At 59.6% G+C, this 17,343-nt stretch overlaps 1 protein-coding gene across 1 annotated transcript in view; it reads left to right on the top strand.

Moving 5' to 3' along the window:
- Nucleotides 1-76: 76 nt before the first annotated feature.
- The window catches only part of CUL9 (cullin 9), a 29,526-nt gene continuing 12,259 nt past the window's right edge, over nt 77-17,343 (top strand). Inside the window, exons 1-25 of the mRNA XM_085308438.1 lie at nt 77-155; nt 883-943; nt 2,084-2,689; nt 3,682-3,836; nt 4,206-4,724; nt 9,083-9,221; nt 10,681-10,871; nt 11,358-11,727; nt 11,921-12,113; nt 12,429-12,636; nt 12,720-12,913; nt 13,022-13,239; nt 13,357-13,594; nt 13,765-13,870; nt 14,152-14,379; nt 14,463-14,553; nt 14,632-14,803; nt 14,922-15,027; nt 15,208-15,303; nt 15,392-15,567; nt 15,709-15,842; nt 15,920-16,093; nt 16,265-16,383; nt 16,832-17,014; nt 17,294-17,340. Of these exons, the coding sequence (XP_085164564.1) occupies nt 2,098-2,689; nt 3,682-3,836; nt 4,206-4,724; nt 9,083-9,221; nt 10,681-10,871; nt 11,358-11,727; nt 11,921-12,113; nt 12,429-12,636; nt 12,720-12,913; nt 13,022-13,239; nt 13,357-13,594; nt 13,765-13,870; nt 14,152-14,379; nt 14,463-14,553; nt 14,632-14,803; nt 14,922-15,027; nt 15,208-15,303; nt 15,392-15,567; nt 15,709-15,842; nt 15,920-16,093; nt 16,265-16,383; nt 16,832-17,014; nt 17,294-17,340 (4,649 nt within the window). The 5' untranslated portion in view covers nt 77-155; nt 883-943; nt 2,084-2,097. The remainder of the gene's footprint in view (nt 156-882; nt 944-2,083; nt 2,690-3,681; nt 3,837-4,205; nt 4,725-9,082; nt 9,222-10,680; nt 10,872-11,357; nt 11,728-11,920; nt 12,114-12,428; nt 12,637-12,719; nt 12,914-13,021; nt 13,240-13,356; nt 13,595-13,764; nt 13,871-14,151; nt 14,380-14,462; nt 14,554-14,631; nt 14,804-14,921; nt 15,028-15,207; nt 15,304-15,391; nt 15,568-15,708; nt 15,843-15,919; nt 16,094-16,264; nt 16,384-16,831; nt 17,015-17,293; nt 17,341-17,343) is intronic.

Raw genomic sequence — 17,343 nt, 5'->3', positions numbered from 1 at the left:
GGGAGTGCGCAGGCGCACTCCTGCGAGGTTGCCTGACCCTCGCCGCTACCCGTAGCAGCTGCCGTTTGCGTGATCGCGCTCAGCAGCGACCCGGAAGTGGGAGCTGCGGCGGCGGCAGCAGCAGGAGAAGGAGAAGGAGCAGCAGAAGGGCGACTGTAGGAAGGAACTAACTAACTAGCTAACTAACTAACTAACTARCTAKCTAGCTAGCTAGCTRKCTRKCTGTCTGTGCAGGTCACRGTCCAGCTCCCCGTCCGTTCCCCTCGCGGTGCGGCAGGGAGCGGGCCGGGGTCCGGCTCCGCACTGCTTCGCGCCCCCCTCTCCCCTTGGCGGAGGCGGCGGCCTCGGCCGCATCGTCGCCTCGGATCGCTGACGGCGAGGCGAGGCGAGACGAGACGTCGGGGCATCGCGCGGCGGCTGCGGTGTGACCGGGGGCCCCGTTTCCCCCGCGCCGAGGGTGTATTTCGGTGCAGCGGTATAAGCAGTGCAGTTACTTAGCTGTGCGTTTCCCTGGCAAAGCCCCAGGGCGCCGCACTTGGCGCCTACGTGATGTGATTCAAGTGCCCTGAATCCAAATTCTCCCCTCCCCAGCTACAAATTCTTCTGGGCCCTTTTGGCTTGTTACGTTGTAAAGTGGTCGTTGTGCTAAGCGCTAAGATGTGGAGACTGGGTGAAGGGAGTCTCCTCCTCCAGCAGGATAACGCTYCACGCCGATTTTGACTTTTTGTTTRCTGGGGTTTTTATTTTAAGTGAGCCTCTTGGAGCAGGGAATGCCTTTGTGTGCTGTCARGCACAGCCAGGGAAAACAGCTGCTTGGCTTATGGCAGAGCATCTAAACATGGATGCAAAGCACAGGAGAATAACTTCGGCTTTCCCTTACAGGGAGGGTGCAAAAAGATCTCAGCTGTGTGCTCTGCTGACTCCAAGGAAGACATAGCTGAAGGTGAGTATGGATCTCCAGGGAATTCTGGCTTTCCCCTTGCCCTGGCCTCTTTGAGTGTGCCTAGTATCTTCTTTGAATGGAGTCTCCTTTTCAGTTGTGTGTGGATAGACAATTTCCTACATGGAATGACTTTTCTTTTTTCCTTAAAAAAAGACCTATTACTTCAGCTGAGCAGCATGTCCCTTCATTGCTTCTCTTGCCTAGGTGTGTAAGTGACCACGAGACGGCCTGCTTGTATATCTCCATTACAATCTGTGTGGGCTCTTCTGGGATACTACTTTTCTTATCAGACTCTGGTCTGATGTGCTGAAGTTGGCCAGTTAGGTGCAGTATTGTCTGCAGTTGACCAGCTAACTACTGGCACCCAGTCTTGGACAACCAGTTATTTCAAGCTTGCCTTTGCATAAATGAAGCAGAGAAGTGTCGCAGCTTCTTCTCTGTAGCCMCAAGATATGTAGCACAATCAAACAACAAAGAGCAGCAGCTCCTCACTTTGGTGAGTTTGCCTGTTGACTAGACTTTTTAAAGGCAAAAAATATTTGAGAGAAGACCAGGAAGGGAATACTGAGCGACTTTTAGACAGTGATGTGATGGATATGAGCTAGACCTGAGAAATTGCTAGTTATTTTCTTCACACACTGGTGTCTCCTGCTGGGTTCTGCAGTGAGAGAGAGTCTCTGGCTGAACCTTTGAGCCCTGGGAGACTTTGCAGTCTGAATAGACATGTAAATGTTAAATGGTGGGAGAGAAAAGAGAAGCTAGAAAGCAGCAGCTTCCGCAGTGTTGTGCCATAGTCAGTGGYAGAGAAGTGAGCAGGATGCAGTTCTTGGGTTTTTATTTGCTGCCTTATGAAGGGGATTTGAATGTGCTCTTTTTGCCTCTGGGGGTTTCACAGGGAGAGCCTATCTCTGTGTGTGCCAGTAACGCTGGGCACAGGGTTTGTGTGTGAAACACTTCCTCGTTATTTCTGAGGGGGACACAAGCTTCTGTGAAGTGAGGTTTCCTTTGGGACTTTATTCTGGGTGCAGGATCGCAGGATCACAGGATCAAAGTCTGTGCCTCAGCCAGCACTTGCTCAGATTCTCCCTGGCACGATGCTTGAGGTTGAGCACCCGCTTCTCCTTCCCCCCGTCCCCACAGGCCCCTTTGCTGTCATGGTGAGCGAGAGGCGGAAYGGCAGCCTGCTGGTGCACCTGGGACCCACGCTGCAGGCCTACCCRGAGGAGCTGCTGCGGCAGCGGCGAGGCCGCGACGGCCGCCCCGAGTACCTGATCCGGTGGAGCGTGGTCAGCTCGGAGGAGAGCGCGGCAGGCGGCGGCRGCCCCGGCGCAGAAAGCAAGCCGGRGAACATCCTGATGTGGATGTCGGCAGAAGAGGTCTGCGCCAGCTGCCCGGCGCTGCTGGGCCAGAGGAAGCTGGGCGGGCGGTGGGTGAAAGAGGAGACGGCGCCCAGCCCGTTCCCGGCCGACGTCCCGCTGGACGAAGCGTCGCTGCTGGAGATGAAGGCTGACGTCGGGAGCCTGGTGCAGCGAGCTGCCCGGCAGATGGCCGGGACCGGGGCTCCCGAGTCCTCCGTCCTCAACACCATCCACGTGCTGAGCGCGTACGCCAGCATTGGCTCGCTGACGGGCGCCTTCAAGGAGACGGGAGCCCTCGACCTGCTGATGAAGATGCTGTGCCACAAGGAGAAGCAAATCCGCCGCAGCGCCGGCAAGATGCTGAGGGCGCTGGCTTCGCACGACGCAGGTGGGGGTGCCGCCGGCCGCCGAGCGGCGCCGGTCCTTCTGCAGGCCTGGGACGTCCGGGAAACGGAGCCTCTTGGGGCTGGTTGGCGAAGGGGGAGAAGGAGCCTGAGCTCCGCAAGCGGCTGCCGTGTCGTAGTCGTCTGGGGCRCTCCAAGAGCAGGCGGGTTTGGGAGCTCTTTTCCCTGGTGGGTTCCCGAGAGCTGGGACACAGATGAGCTGTTTGGAGGTGGCCCGCTGGTCGCAGGCGGGTGGCAGAGCGTCAGGAGGGCTCTGCTGCGCGCTGCTGACCGGAGAGGCTCTGGCCTGCTCTTGGCACGGAGCCCCTTCTCAGGCCGTGGTGGGCAGAAGCAGCCTCAGCTGCTCCTCAGTCGCTCTCTGCGTTTGACAGGAGCTGGCAAGGCTCGGAAGTCCTTAACGTGGCTTGGGTGCACCTGGTAGGAGCCTGTGGGCCAGCGRGGGTGKTGACKTGTCCAGCTCGAGCTGTGTGACTTTCCCTGCTGCAGTGCCAAAGCTCGTGGGGCAGACGGGGGGCTGGCGCAGGTCAAGGMRGAYGGTTTTTCTTGCCTGACCCYGCTGTTCTGGAGTCAGTTATTTGGAGTGTCTGTTTTGGGGGGAATCTCAGAGGTTTAGATGTGGAAAAACCGCGATTTTATTTAGCAGAGCAAAATGTTGCCAATTGAGATCAAGGGACAAAGCGCTGTTCTAGGTGATGCTGAACAGCAAAAATATTTTACAGAATCAGAGAAGGGCTGAGGTGGGAAGGCACCTCTACAGATCATCTAGTCCAACCCCCTGCTCATGCAGTGTCACTGAGAGCAGGTAGCCCAGGACCCTGTCGAGACAGTTTTTAAATATCTCCAGGGATGGAGACTCCACAACCTCTTTGGGCAACCTGTTCCAGTGCTCTGTCACTCTCTCAGTAAAGAAGTTTCCCTTCGTGTTCAGACAGAGCTTCCTGTGTTTCAGTCTGTGCCGGTTGCTTCTTGTCTGCAGGGAGCCGGGCCTACGTCCTGCTGTCCCTGAGCCAGCAGGATGGCATCGAGCAGCACATGGRCTTTGACAGCCGCTACACCTTGCTGGAGCTGTTTGCTGAGACGATGTCCTCTGAAGAGTACTGCATGTCCTTTGAAGGGATTCACCTTCCCCAGGTAGCRGCAGGGCCTGTYAGCCCGGGCAYGGGGAGCCCCAGGTCTGAGGGCTTTGGGGGGCCAGGAGGGGAGCGAGTGGGCGCCAGGGCCCTCATCCTCCTTGCTGGGGACAAGGGAAGGTGGCTGGTGACGGGCAGCCAAGCAGGACCGGGCGTCGGGAGAGCCGGCCGAGGGCCTGGGCATGGCGTGAGGCCAAGGGCCGGTGGGGAGCCTCGTCTCTGGGCAGGGAGGCGAGGGCAGGCGGAGAGGGCTGGGCTGCTGCCCGCTGGTGCGAGGCTGTGCCGGGAGCCTGCCTGGAGACGAGCTGGCGGCGCGGAGCGAGCCGGAGABGCCGCGGTGGCTGGGCTGTGACAGCTGTGCCTCTTGCAGATCCCTGGGAAGCTGCTGTTCGCCCTGGTGAAGCGCTACCTGCGCGTGGCCTCTCTTGAGGACGAGCTCAGYGGCGGTGTGGAGCGGGGAGGGGAGGCGCAGGACCGTGCCGTGCCTGGCTCGCTGGGTGGGGAGAGGAGCCGCGTGAAGCAGGAGTTTGAGTTCAGCATGGCCATGGCAGGCCTCATCTCGGAGCTGGTGCACGTGATGGGCTGGGAGCACAGGCACAAGCCGGAGCCGCCGTCCCCGCRGGGGACGCAGCCTCGCGCCGCCCGCTCCATCTTCCAGCCCAAGGCCCCGGCCTGCCCTGCTGCTCAGGCAAGCCCTGCTCCCCGRCCAAAAGAGCCCAGTGCCTTCAAAACGCGCTCAGCCTTCCCAAGCCGTAGCAGCTACGTGGAGTACGTGCAGGCGAACCTGGTGCGCGGCATGCGGGTGCGTATGCTGGAGGACTGTGGTGAAGTGAGAGCCGGGGACGAAGGCGAGTTTTGCCAGAGCACTGACGGCACGCACGCGGTGCAGGTAGGTCACTGCCAGAGGTAGCCTGGCCAGGGCGGCAGAGGGGGCAGTAACGGGTGACTGTTCGGTCTTTTGCTAATCACATCTTCACACTCTAGAAGTTGGACAGTAAATATAATTTTGACTCTGGCTACAACAATCCTAGCAAAGAAGACAGCCCTCAGAGCCAGAGGGTAGGATCCTGGTGTGAGCTGGTTTGGCTTAGTCCAGTTTGTCCTGCTAAGATTGTTTGAGCCTCCAGAACAGGTGACTACATCCCACCTCCTAGCAGTAGTCCCTGGCCTGTGTTCAATCTTGGAGGTGGTTTGGGAGCGGGCTAGCTCACAAGTAAGTAATGCAGCAAGAGGTGCTTTAGGGTGTTAAGCAAGCCTTGGCATCTGAGTGGCAGTACTTATTCTGTTGAGTTTGGACCCAGCCTACCCAGCTGTGTGTTTTGATTTGTAAGTAGATGCCAGGGTCTGTTTCCCCCCTTGGAAATGTGCTTTGGAACATCAGATTTTGCTTTGATGTTTTTTTTTTCTTTTGAATATCGAGACAAAATACTCTTCCAGTTTTGGATCATGCATAGATTATTTTTCATTGCAGCCTCTCTTTGTTGAATAACTGCTATGTATCTTTTCTCATTTTATTTAAGTGTCTGAAAAGCTTTTTACAGTGTAATATCTTTTATAACCCATCTGTAAAGATTGCAAATTCCTGCTGATTTTCTATTTGTCCTTGTTCTACTTGATCTCTAAAACASAATTTTAGAAAAATTCACATCTTCTGTTTCTTACAAGCTCTTAGTTGCTTTTGCTGTTATTGTAACTAAACCCTTGAAAAGAGGATCTAGATCCTTCCTTTGCAAACTTTTTTTMCTTTTAGATGTGATACAAATTTCAGAGGATGGGTTTTTTTATATACTGTTAACTAAAGTCTGCTGCTGACTTCTAGTGCCTTTAGTCAGATGGGTCATTGGGTTCCTCCTCCTGCTTTTATTTTTCTGTTTAATTAAGCTGATTCAACTTGCAATTGCTCCACCGAGGCTTATTTTCGATAGTAGAGCTTTCTGTAAGGCTCCCACTACTGACAAAATCAGATCTAAATGGTAATAGTCAGTGAAGAAGTTTGTTGGCAGTTTCTACATCAATTAGTAGAGCATGTCCTCTAATCTGTCTAGGAAGTTAACTGCTTGTGATAGTGCAGTCTTTGGGGACCTTCATCTTTACCTGTCTCTCCCTGTTTTCCCTGCATTCATATCCATGTATGTGTCTGTAGTAGCTTCCCAAAGCTAAGTAAGAACTTTTGGGTCGAAGCATTTGAGGAATTTTCTTTCCACAGAGAGATGGCAGTAACCAAACAGCTCAAAATCATCTTTGTAATGTCATCTCTTGATCATCTTTGTTTTTCTGGACCTTTGTTATCACTCTCTCTTTCAAAGGAAACTTGATTTTTGTCTCCACTACCTCTTAGGATCTTTCCAGTCTCATGTGTTACACTTGCTTTGTATTGACAGCTTATTTGCTATCAGCCAGCTTGTCCTAGTGAAGAACTGCTTCCCTCTGGTCTCAGTTAAAGTTTTAATCCTTTTCTTTTGGATTTGTTCTGCTCTTGTGGCTCATCCTTCTTGGGGCTTGCTGTCAGTCTCCTATGTGCAGAGACATGTGTTTACAGGCATTTTTCATTTCTCCTTGCAGCCAGTGTGTGAGAGTCTGTCTTATGTCTCCTCTCTTTTTGTTGTCGTTCTTCATTTTTCTCTTGCTTTCTTTGCCTCTCCACGCAGATGCAAGGTTGTGCTGACCTTTACCGTTGTCTCTGGTCCTTCAGTTCTAGCTTTCTATAACTTCTTTCTGCTGACAATTTGTGCATAACTAGTTTTGGTCAGGGATTCACTGGAGACTAACAGGTGTTGTGTGTACCGTTTAGCTCAGTTTCCAATTGGTGCTTTTTAAAGTCTCTTGGTATCTTACGTCTTCAGCTCTCCAGTATTTTGGAGTTCTGGTAGCATTGCTGTGACTCCAAAGAGCTTGGTGAGGCAGCAACACATTTTTTTTTCTCTGCTGTGTTTTTGAAGTCATTGGTGTATTATACTCACTGTTACTGGGTTCTCTTTCTGCTTAGATGCTGTTTTCTTCTTCAGAGAGCCTAGATACTAGCCCTTCTGTCCTCGTTCCCCATCCCTCTAGGAAAAAACTCTGCCTCTGTCCTTCATAAGGCTATAGATAGTAGGCACATGAGATGCCTTCGCTGCTTACACACATAGCCATTAGAGAAAAGGAGCATCTCTTGGAGTCACAGAGAATTTTGTCAATGATACCTTACTGGTGGCATAGCATGGTCCCACCTCCTGGCGCACGCACCTAACAACATACCTCATGGTATGGAGGATATTAGACTGGTAAAGTAGAAAGAAATGATCCCATGGGTGGATCTTACTTGCCAGGTGATGGTGATCTAGTACCAAGAAGATCCCTTCAGGAGCAGAGGTTCCGGTGGGCAGAAAGAGGTGGAATATGTTAGATATAAGAAGAGCTGGATTTGCGGCATCAGAGACCATTGGGGTGACTTGTCTGCTAGATAAGGTGGGATGTCACAAGGTGTCTGGCTAGGCACCTATGAGGTGCTGGAGAGGAAGCAGAGGTTGTGGCATGTGTGAAGACTGCAAGGGGCTCTAAATCTTGAAGTTGTTAGGTAAGAGGGTAGATAGTAGTGCTCCGCAAGCTTAGAAGGAGATGGAGGTGTAAAATTTCAACAGGTTGCTGAGAAAATAGTGTAAGATGGAAGAGTTTCCATTCTTGAGTAAACAAGGTACTCTTAGATAGAAGGAAGTGGTTCAGAAGAGACTGGCTTTACCCAAACCAAACTGCAGCCAGACTGCTGAGCCTACTCAGGGAGCTTTTAAACTCCACAGAGAGGGAGAGATGAAAGAGGTTGAAGGACTAGTGGTCCAGAACGATTTATCTTCTAGGGATAAAAGCATAAAACTGTATCAGAGGTGAAAAAGACAACAGAAGCAGGCAATTCAGAAAATAAGAAGGGGGACTAAAGTGTCTGACTTTGATATCTAAAATGTGGCTGAAGGATAATTTATCAGCTAGGCTTTGTGTATTCACTAGGATACTTGTGCTAGGTCTGTGACAGCACAGGTTGATGTGGGAGAGGAGCTAGATAAGACAAATAGGTGAATAGGTGAACTCTTTTAGCTAGTAAAATAGAAATCGTAAGGACTGAAAGACCAGACATAAATAGGAGAAGCATAATGTTTGGGGCTTTATCAACTGTCTGAGCAAGGTGCCCTGGTGAGGGACATGCTGAGGGAAATTGGCAAAGCTGCCAGGGCAGGAAACCTGAAGACTCTTCAGTTACCTCCCTGTGGGTTGCAAAAGTGTCACATGGAGTTGGGATGTCATGAGTAAATATAGACACATCATAAATATCTGCCTCTTGGAGAGGCAATGCTGTGCTGGTTCTGAGCAAAGTGCAGGACTGGGATCCATCCCTTATTCTTGGAAAGCTGCTCTTGGCAGGGACTGCATGTATTTTGATTCTATATTCCTAAATAATGAAAACCAAGAAATCACTACAGTTGTTCATCTTTGGGATTAAATAGAAGTGCTTGAACTCTCCTTTATAAAACAGACTGCTAAGAGAGCTAAATGAAAGAGCCTACTTTTCTTGGAGTCTCCACAGAGTACCTTCAAGCACTTCACATTCAGAGTACTTCACATTTATCAAAAAAAGATTTATACCAAGAAAAACCTGGATGGAAAAAACAGGATAGGAAAATTATTAGGAATAAGAGAGAACATCCTCCAGAAAATTGAAGCCCCTTTTAAATGGGAAAGAGAAAAGAAACTTAGCTCCATAAGGTTAAATGTAAAACTACAATATGGGAAGCAAAAAAGGATTTTGAGAAGCAGCTTGGAAAAAAAGGAAACAATTATCTTTGAGACACACAAGTCAAGAACAAGAAACATGTCCAAGAGCCCATAGGGTGGTGAATGACCAGAGTATAAAAGTATGACCAAGAGAAGATAGTCGGAGAAAGAAAAAAAAATGTTTTCTCTATGTTCACCGGCAGGTTTTTGTATAGGATTTTTGCCTAACCTACTGCTGCTGTCCTAGAAGAGATTTGCAATGGTTGCATGCAAAATTTGTGATTCTTCTTACATAAAGAGATCCAAGTGTGATCAGGGGAACAGGTTAATGACAGTATGCTTAAAAAACAGATAACACACAAGTTGAAATCTGTATGCACATTAGGTTGTCTCGTACTGAAATAGTGCTTTCTCTTTCCATGCATTTGTGAAAGAGGAGGACAAATATAACACGAGGACTGAGTGAGTGGCAAATCTAATCACCTAGATCTATTTCACCCACAGGTTTTATGGCAGTCAACAGGTCGGACCTACTGGGTGCGTTGGCACGTGTTGGAGATTATTGGCTTTGGAGATCAGCGGGAAGAGCCTGCTGGTCAGGAAAAAGTATATAGTCTGATAGAGGGCTTTAACCTAGACACAGGTGAGGTTACGTGCTGCATGCGTGTGGCTGTATCATCTCTTTCTGACTCTACTATGGCATATTTTTGAGTGATAAACCCTAAAAGGCTGGGCAAATTTTCATTTAGTGGGTTGGATTTAGAAAGCGTCATCAGTTTTTAGTTTGTATGACAGTAGGGCTGGTTAAGCAATCATATGGCTTATGGCTGCATGGGGCTATTTTTGAATCCTGGGCTTTTGTCATGATATAATAAAAAGATAAAATTTGATTTATACTGAGACTGTGAAAAATGTAAGTCAGAATTAACTGAACAAACTGCCAAAATCAGAAATACAGAATCTTTCTGAGGCGAACTTGCCTTGTAGGCTCTCAGATCACGTGTTCATTCTTTTTAAAAGCATTTTGTTTAACTTCATGCCTCTTGGTCTGGGAGGAGTTGAGCATGAAATTTCTTTTCATAAGACAGCTACAGAATCTCGAGGAAGTGGAATCTCCTTTCATGTTGCCCTCATACTGGGCAGCCAAAAATGGGAAAATCCAGACTTCAGATACCCTATCTTGTTCGTTATCTGATGTGACTTGGGCTGGGGAACTTGATCAACTAACAATTTCATCAAGCCTCTGATCCTGTAGGACTTCTTTTGGAGAGGCAAGGGGCCTATAAACTGCTGCAAGGGGCATAGTACACATGAGATTAGCAGCTCATTATCCACTTTAAAGAAGTTGTTATTGCCAGTTGAAAACATTCATTATTGGTTTCTACCCTTGGTAATAAAATCTTAACTGCACATCAGTGTGTGCTGGCTAGATGAAAATGAGTTTGGTTAGACTTTGGCTTTTGCCTTTGCTCTGATTTTGGCAGAAACATAGAATTTACTTCACTTCTCCGTAAAAATGTTTTTAATCATCATAACCTAAATAGAAATAAATTTGAAAAATTAGATGCTTCCTGCTTTGAATCTTGGCACTTGCATAAATTATCTCATGTTGGCTGACTGTCGGTAACCAGCCACGTATGTAGTTGCTGTTGGTGGACATGGGCCTCTTGGAGCGAGTTTGACCCTCTTCCTTTGAGTCTTGAAGCAGTATGTCTCCCAGCTTGCGTTTGCAGAAAGCCTGGAGATGTTGCATGGCGGATATCAGCAAGTGTTGACTGAGCTCCAGCTTCCAAATTATCCGATGAAAACTTAAATAATGGATTTTATCTTCCCTTCACTGTTTTGGGGTGCATTAGCTAAAAGGAGCTTGGTAGCGCTGCAGCCTCCTTTGCTTTTGCCTGTGAGTACTTACCCTCTTTGCCAGCAGGTGGCACTAGGAAAAGAGAGAAGTTGCTGGCGGAATTAATTTCCTGCCAGCCTGCCTCCTCAGAAGTTGTGATGGATTTTGTTACCCAAAAACAGGGGTCTGCGGCTGAGGACAGCTCTGCTGAGGGGGGATCGGCCGAGCCTACAGCGTTCTCCCTTGCTTTGCTCTCCTGCAGTTGCGCAGCCGCTCTTCTGCAAGCCTTTTGGGGGGCTCTACACCCTGCCTTACCTYGGGGAGCAGCCAAGCGACGCCGCAGAGACCCTGAGCCGAGCCGAGTGGTGGGAGCTGCTCTTCTTCGTGAGGAGCCTGGGAGCGCAGGAGCAGGACGAGATCACCCGCCTGGTGCAGCAGGAGCAGGCAGAGCAGGTAGGGGACGGCGCCGTGGAGCGGGCGGACGGGAGTGAGGGAGCAAGGGSGGACGGCAGGGGAGGGACCGGGATGGGAGCAGGGGGCCGCGGGCACCTGCCGCGCAGGCAGGCGGCGAGGGGGGAGAAGCGACCGAACTAGGAGGGTGCGCTGGGGGTGCCCGGAGCGTGGGGGGATTGGGTGCAGCCGAGGGGAAGGGAGGGAGGGGAGGAAACATGGGCTCTGGCCCGGCTCTGCCGGAGAGACGGCAGCACCCGGCGAGGCTGGGGCGGGCGGCGGGGAGCCGTGGGGTGACTCGGCCAGCGGCAGGCGGGCGGTGAGGGCGGCGGGAGGGCCGGGCCGGTGCCGGTTGCGTTGGCTGGGGCTGGGGAATGGCCCTTCTGCGTGCAGCTCGCRCAGCTTTGCCGTGCGGTGCGACCAYGGCCGTCGCAGCGAGTGTGGGGCCGCAGCGGGTCCGAGAGGGTTAACTCGGTGCCGTGCGCCCAGCTGTYGGAGCTGGATGAAGAAGRCCTGATCCAGCTGTCGGCATCTGCGGAGCTGGCCCAGAAAGTGCTGCGGGCGTTGGAGAAGCGGTGCCAGGGCAGCGCTCTGAGCGACCTCCGYGGCTCCCGCGTCTATGCCAAGTACTTCCTCGGCAAGGGGGCTGAGCAGGGCGGCAGGGGAAGCGCYGTGGYGKCCTYGGGGGGCGCCAGCCCCGAAGCYGCGGTGGCCGAGGTGGCAGAAGAAGACCTCCCTGYGGCGACGCTGCCGCCTGGAGCCCCCGCCGCAGAGGAGAAGTCGGATCGCCAGCTGTTCAGCGAGCTGCTGCAGAGGGAAGGGCTGCGTTTCCCGGAGGTGACGGAGGAGCAGAGCAAACGTAAGCGCCTGCTGTGGGCCGGGGCACCCATGGTGCCGGGTGGCTGCATTGCCCCRGYAGAGGGAGGCTGCRGGCTGGGTGCAGGAGGCCCGGAGGTGCCCTGGGCAGGGGCAGGCCCGCGGGGGCCGAGGCTGGGGGTGCTGGCAGGCAGTGGCGGCGCTGACACCCACGTCGGCCTCTCGCCCCCTCCCAGTRTTGGGCAGCTGCAAGGGGACTGGCAAGAGGGGCTTACTGGCGAGGATCGCGGCCGTGGTGGATGCGATGCAGAGGAGCGGCTCCGAGGCGAGCCTGCGCCTGGCTGGGCTCCAGCACATCCTGGAGATGCTGGAGGAGGAGGCTGGGCTTGAGCAGCAAGTTGGCAAAGCCCAGGGCGGGCTGGGGACCAGGTGGGTGGCGTGCGCCACGGGGGTGCTGCCGGGCCGGGCCGGGCCGGGGCCGGCTGGGGGAGGGCTGTGTCCCCGGGGAGGGGGCTGGTGGCAGAGCTGGGAGCGTGGGGAGGGGGCGGTGGAGGCGCGACGGCAGGTGCGTCGCAGCGTGGGCGCCAGCAGGGCGGGCGGAGGCCGCGTCCACGAGGCCCAGCCGGGTCCCTCCCGGGGGCTGCCGTGAGGACGGCGGAGCCGCGCGGGCGGGGGGAGGCAGCTGGTGGGGCCGGGGCGGTGGCGGCGCTGGTGGCCCCTGCCGAGGTGCCCTTGCCTGTGCAGGGAGAAGGTGGTGAAGATGGCGGTGGAGTTGCTGAGCAGCGAGGCGGCGGAGAAGGCGCTGGTGGCGCTGGCGCTGCGGCTGCTCGCCGCGCTCATGCTCAAGTTCGAGTGGCGCGTGCCGTTCGCCGCGGAGGGGGGCGTGCGGGCCGTGCTGGCCCGCATGCGGCAGCACGCCGCCTCCGCCGTGGTGCAGCAGGCCGGCCTGGTGGTGAGTGCGGCGCGGCACGGCCGGGGAGGAGGCTGACGCTGGGCGCTGCCCGCGGCCCGTGCGACCTGCCGGCGGCCCTGCAGGCGCTGAAGGTGCTGGTGGGCGCCGGGAGCGGCGAGCCGGGAGGTGCCGCTGGGCAGCCGTCGCCGCTGAGCCAGGCCGACGCGCAGATGATGCGGGAGATCTTTGCCAGCATCGGCTCCGCCTCTGGCRAGGGCTCGGCGAGCCTGCTGAGCGCCATCCCCGCGGCCACAAGCACCATGCAGAGGGTTGCAGGGTAGGGGCAGGGTGCGGCCGGCGGCGCGGGGGTGGCCGGCCGCCCTGGGAGCGGGGGGAGGCTCGGGGCGAGGAGGAGGAAGGTGCCAACGTCGCCCCGTCCCCGCAGGGGCTCCTCGGGCGTGCGGAAYGGCTTGCTGGTGGTGAACATGCTGCTTGAGGGCCAGCGGGGCCTGGCGGAGCAGCTGGTGAGCTGCGAGTTGCCCGCGGTGCTGCGGAGCTGCTGGCGGGACGGGCAGGGCGCGGGCTGCCCCGGCAGGAGCCTGGCGCTGAGCGCCATCAACCGCCTGGTGGAGCACGAGGCACCGCGGAGTCTGGAGGYGGCAGGTAGCGAGCGCCGCGGGCCGCGCCGGGGCCCATGGGTGCGGGGGCCGGGCTGAGCCGTGGAAGGGGCCGCGCGGGCAGTGCTGGAGCTGGCGGCTCGTGTCGTCCCCGCCGCGGCAGGTGCCGAGGCATCGCTGGAGCCGGGGGACGTGGACGTGCGGATGCTGGTGGGCGGCGCGCGGGAAGGCGGCCTCTCGGCGGAGGCGGTGGTGGCCCTGGAGCGGCACCTCTGCGGCGAGGGCGCCGTGCGCTCCGGCGAGGCGGCCCGGCTGCTGYGGGACCGCGAGTGCTTCGTGCTGCTGCTGCGCAGCTTCAAGCTGCTGGGCGCGGAGAAGGCTGCGAGCCTGAGCGTCCTCAGGTGGGTCCGGGTGCGGCCAGCGGGGCCGGGCGAGTGCTGGGCAGCGCGTGTGGGGGGCCCACGGCGCTCGGGGGAGCCCTGGCTTTCGGTCCCGCGGGCGTCCCGGTGGGGCAGGGCAGCGGGTCCGCGCGCCCTGGCCCCGGCCCTGGTGGAGCTGCTGCCTTGCTCAGGATTCTGAACGAGTTCCTGGACGGCGGCCAGGAGGAGCTGCTGCCCTGGCACGAGTGCGTGGAGCCCTGCCTGTCCTCCATGGGCGCCCACAGCAGCGACCAGGAGGTGAGGGGGCCCCAGGCCGGGGGGCTCTGCCGGCGACGCGGGGGCTACGGGGCCGGGGCTCCGCCCGCCTCGGCCCCCGCCTCGCCACGGCAGCCGCGGAGGCGGGAGGCGGTGGCCGCGTCCTTCGGGCAGGGTGCCGGCAGGGTGCCTGGCCGGGCCAGCGTGTGCGCTGCTGCGGCGCCGGGGCCGGGGGGGCCGGAGCGCGGCGGCGCGGCCCGGCAGGGTCCTGGCGGCTTCCCGGCAGCGGCCCGGCTGGGCCCCGGCGGCCCCTCGCTCGGCAGGTGGTCCGGGAGGTCGTGCGCTTCCTGCACCGCCTGGGCAGCGCCAGCAAGGACTGCGCGGTGGCGATGTGCCGCGCRGGCGCCCACGAGGCTCTGGGCAGAGCTCTGGAGAGGCACGGGGCGGCGCTGCCGCTGGCGCCGGCCCTGCGCGACCTGCTGAGCGGCTGCGAGAAGCACGCCAGCCTCTACGGGAAGCTGACGGGCAGCATCTTGGCGGGCTGCATCCAGGTGGGCCGGGGGCGCCGGCGGGGCCTGGCTGCGCCGGGGCCTGCGCCCGCGGTCCCCGGTAACGGCCCGTCCGCGTCGCCCAGCTGGTGCTGGGGCAGATCGAGGAGCACCGCCGGAGCCAGCAGCCCGTCAGCATTCCCTTCTTCGACGTCTTTCTGCGCAACCTGTGCCGAGGTGAGCGCGGGGTGCCGCGCTCCCGGTCCCGGTCCCTGCTGGCCTGGCGGCTGGAGGCTCTGCGGCCTCTTCCGGCAGGCTCCAGCGTGGAGGTGAAGGAGGACAAGTGCTGGGAGAAGATTCAGGTCTCCTCCAACCCCCACCGCGCCGGCAAGCTCACGGACGGGAACCCCAAGACCTACTGGGAGTCGAATGGCAGCACCGGCTCCCACTCCATCACCGTGCACATGCAGCGTGGCGTGGTGATCAGGTGGGGCTGGGCACGGGGGGCCGGAGCGGCCCGCGAGGCCGGCGGGGCGCAGGCGGAGGGCCGGCAGGGCCAGCACCGGTGGGCTGCGCCCGGCAGCGACACGGCTGCCGCCCCGCAGGGAGCTGAGCATGCTGGTGGCCGGCGAGGACTCCAGCTACATGCCGGCCCGCGTCGTGGTGCTGGGGGGAGACGGCCCCACAGCCGCCAACGCCGTGCTCAACGCGGTGAGTGCGACCCGCAGTCCTCGGGCCGTGGCCGTGCGGCGGGAGCCGCCGGCTGGCGCCCGCTGGGCCCAGCAAGGGGCTCACGGCCGGGCCGGAGGCTGGGGGCGCCGGAGGCCCCGGGGCGCGCGCGCGACTGGCCCTGGCTGCGCGGCGCGCTGAGGGCCTGCCGTCTGCCCGCAGGTGACCGTCCTGCCCTCCGACAGCAGAGTGGTCCTGCTGGAGAACGTGCCCCGCTTCTGGCCCRTCGTGCAGATCCGCGTGAAGCGGTGCCAGCAGGCAGGGAGCGGGGGGAGGACGGGGCCCGGCCGCGCGGGCTCGGCCCTGGGGCCCCGCGCGAGGCGCTGAGGGCCGCGCTCTCCCCCAGGGCGGCATCGACACGCGCGTGCGTGGCATCGAGGTGCTGGGCCCCAAGCCCACCTTCTGGCCGGTCTTCAGGGAGCAGCTCTGCCGGCGGACGGCCCTCTTCTGCGCCGCCCGGGCTCACGCGTGGTGCCGGGAGATCGGCCGGGACCGGGGGCGCCTGCTGCAGCTCTTCGGCAGGTGAGGTCTCTTCTGGCGGCCCTGCCCGGCGCGCCGGGGTGGCCCCAGGGGAGCGGCTGGGTGCCCCGCGCGGGCAGGGGGCCCTCGCCGCCCCCAGGTGGGTGCCTGGCCGCGTCGTGCCCGGCCCGCTCCCTGCCGCAGGCTGAACCGGGCGCTGTGGCACGAGCAGGCCTTTGCCGACCGCTTCCTTCCTGATGCCGAGGCGGCCCAGGCGCTGGGCAGGACGTACTGGGAGGCCTTGGTGACCCCCCTGGTGCAGAGCATCACCAGCCCAGGTAGCCTGCGCTCGCCYGGGCCCCTTGCYGCCCGGCRGCAGCCCCRGGCAGCCCGCTGCGAGTCTCCGGCCTTGCAGACCCCAGCGGCGTCAGCCCCCTGGCCTGGCTGCTCAGCGAGTACCTGGAGCGCGCGGAGCCGCCGCGCCGTGCCGCCGCCTTCGGCTCCCGCGTGCGGCGCCTCACCCGGCTCCTGGTGCACGTGGAGCCCAGCGGCGCGGAGCTGGAGGAGGCGAGAGCCCCCGGCAGAGCCGGTGAGCCAGGAGGGGGTCTTCCCTCCCGTGGGGCCRCGGGGGCCTCTGGGGAAGGTGCTGAGGCAGGGGAGGTGCCTGGAGCTGGGGGCGGCCGCGGCCGTCCGCCAGGGCCACTGTGCCTCCCATCCCGTGGAGCGCACCCCGCTCAGCCCCGGSCTTGTGCCCTGGCAGGGGGGAAGGACGGGAAGAGCAAGGAGGCGCCAGCCAGGGCCGCCAAGGCGGTGGTGATGGCAGAGCGGAGCAGCCTGTGGGGCATCTCGCGGTGCTGGCGTGGGGTGGTGCAGCAGCAGGTAGGGCCAGGAGGGGCCRCGGGGGCCGCCCCGGGCAGGCAGGGCGGGAGCAGGGCTTGGCGGGGGCCCCGCGGGGGCTGGAGGAGCGTGGGGGCAGCCGGCCCTGTGCTGGCGGCTCTGCTGCCCTCCCGGCTCTGGGTCGCTCCTTTCCCGCTGGGTTCGGCTCTCCGGCAGCTCCCAGCCCTCAGCCCGGCCCCAGCGCTGGGGCGCTCGGGGGCTGCTTGTTTCTTGCCGGCCGCCTCTGCCTTTCTCGTCCTACTGTGCGCAGCCCTCACCCAGCTCTGCTGCCCCTCCGCAAGCTCTCAGCAGCCCGAGGCGCCGGCAAGGCTGCAACCAGGCCAGCCGGAGCCCCGCACGGTTGGCGCGGCGGAGCGAGGGCTGGGGCCGCGGGCAGCGCCGCGGAGATGGTCCYGTTCCGGGTTTGGGCCTCCCACGCCGTGTCCCGCAGGTGCGGCAGTTCCTCGAGGCAGCGTGGCAGGCGCCGGACGTCGCGGAGCGGTTCTGCGGGCTGTACCGGCGGCTGCGCGGCGCCGCGGCTGAGCTCTTCGGGCAGCAGGCCGCCTTCGTGCTGGCCCTGGCGCAGGGCTTTGCGGGGGCCCTGCTGCAGCTTTCCTTCCCGACCGTCCTGCACGTGAGTCCGAGGAGGGCTGGGGCGTGCAGGGCTCTGCTGTGGTCCCCGTCCCACCCCACCCCACCCACCCGCCGGGCCGYGGAGCCCCGCTGCAGCCCTGGGCGCTGCCTGGCCCCGCTCCCTGGCTGCTCCCTGCCCGGGGCTGGTGCCGGGGACACGCTCAGGCACCGCGCGAGGGCCCGGGGCTCCCTGCCCGCCCCCCGCTGGAGTGCGGCAGGCTGCCCCTGCCCTGCCGTGCCGCGGTGAGCCGCATCTGCAGCCAGCCTCGTCCCTCCGCAGGTGAGCGAGCAGTTTGCCCGCTACCTCGACCAGCGGCTGCGGGAGCTGCG

This window comes from Rhea americana, unplaced genomic scaffold (assembly GCF_003343005.1).
Source record: "Rhea americana isolate MKP2758 unplaced genomic scaffold, rheAme1 scaffold_276, whole genome shotgun sequence".
In the NCBI taxonomy this organism is placed as follows: domain Eukaryota; kingdom Metazoa; phylum Chordata; class Aves; order Rheiformes; family Rheidae; genus Rhea; species Rhea americana.
The sequence above is the reverse complement of the archived record's forward strand: the minus strand, read 5'-3'. Positions and strand labels throughout refer to the sequence as shown.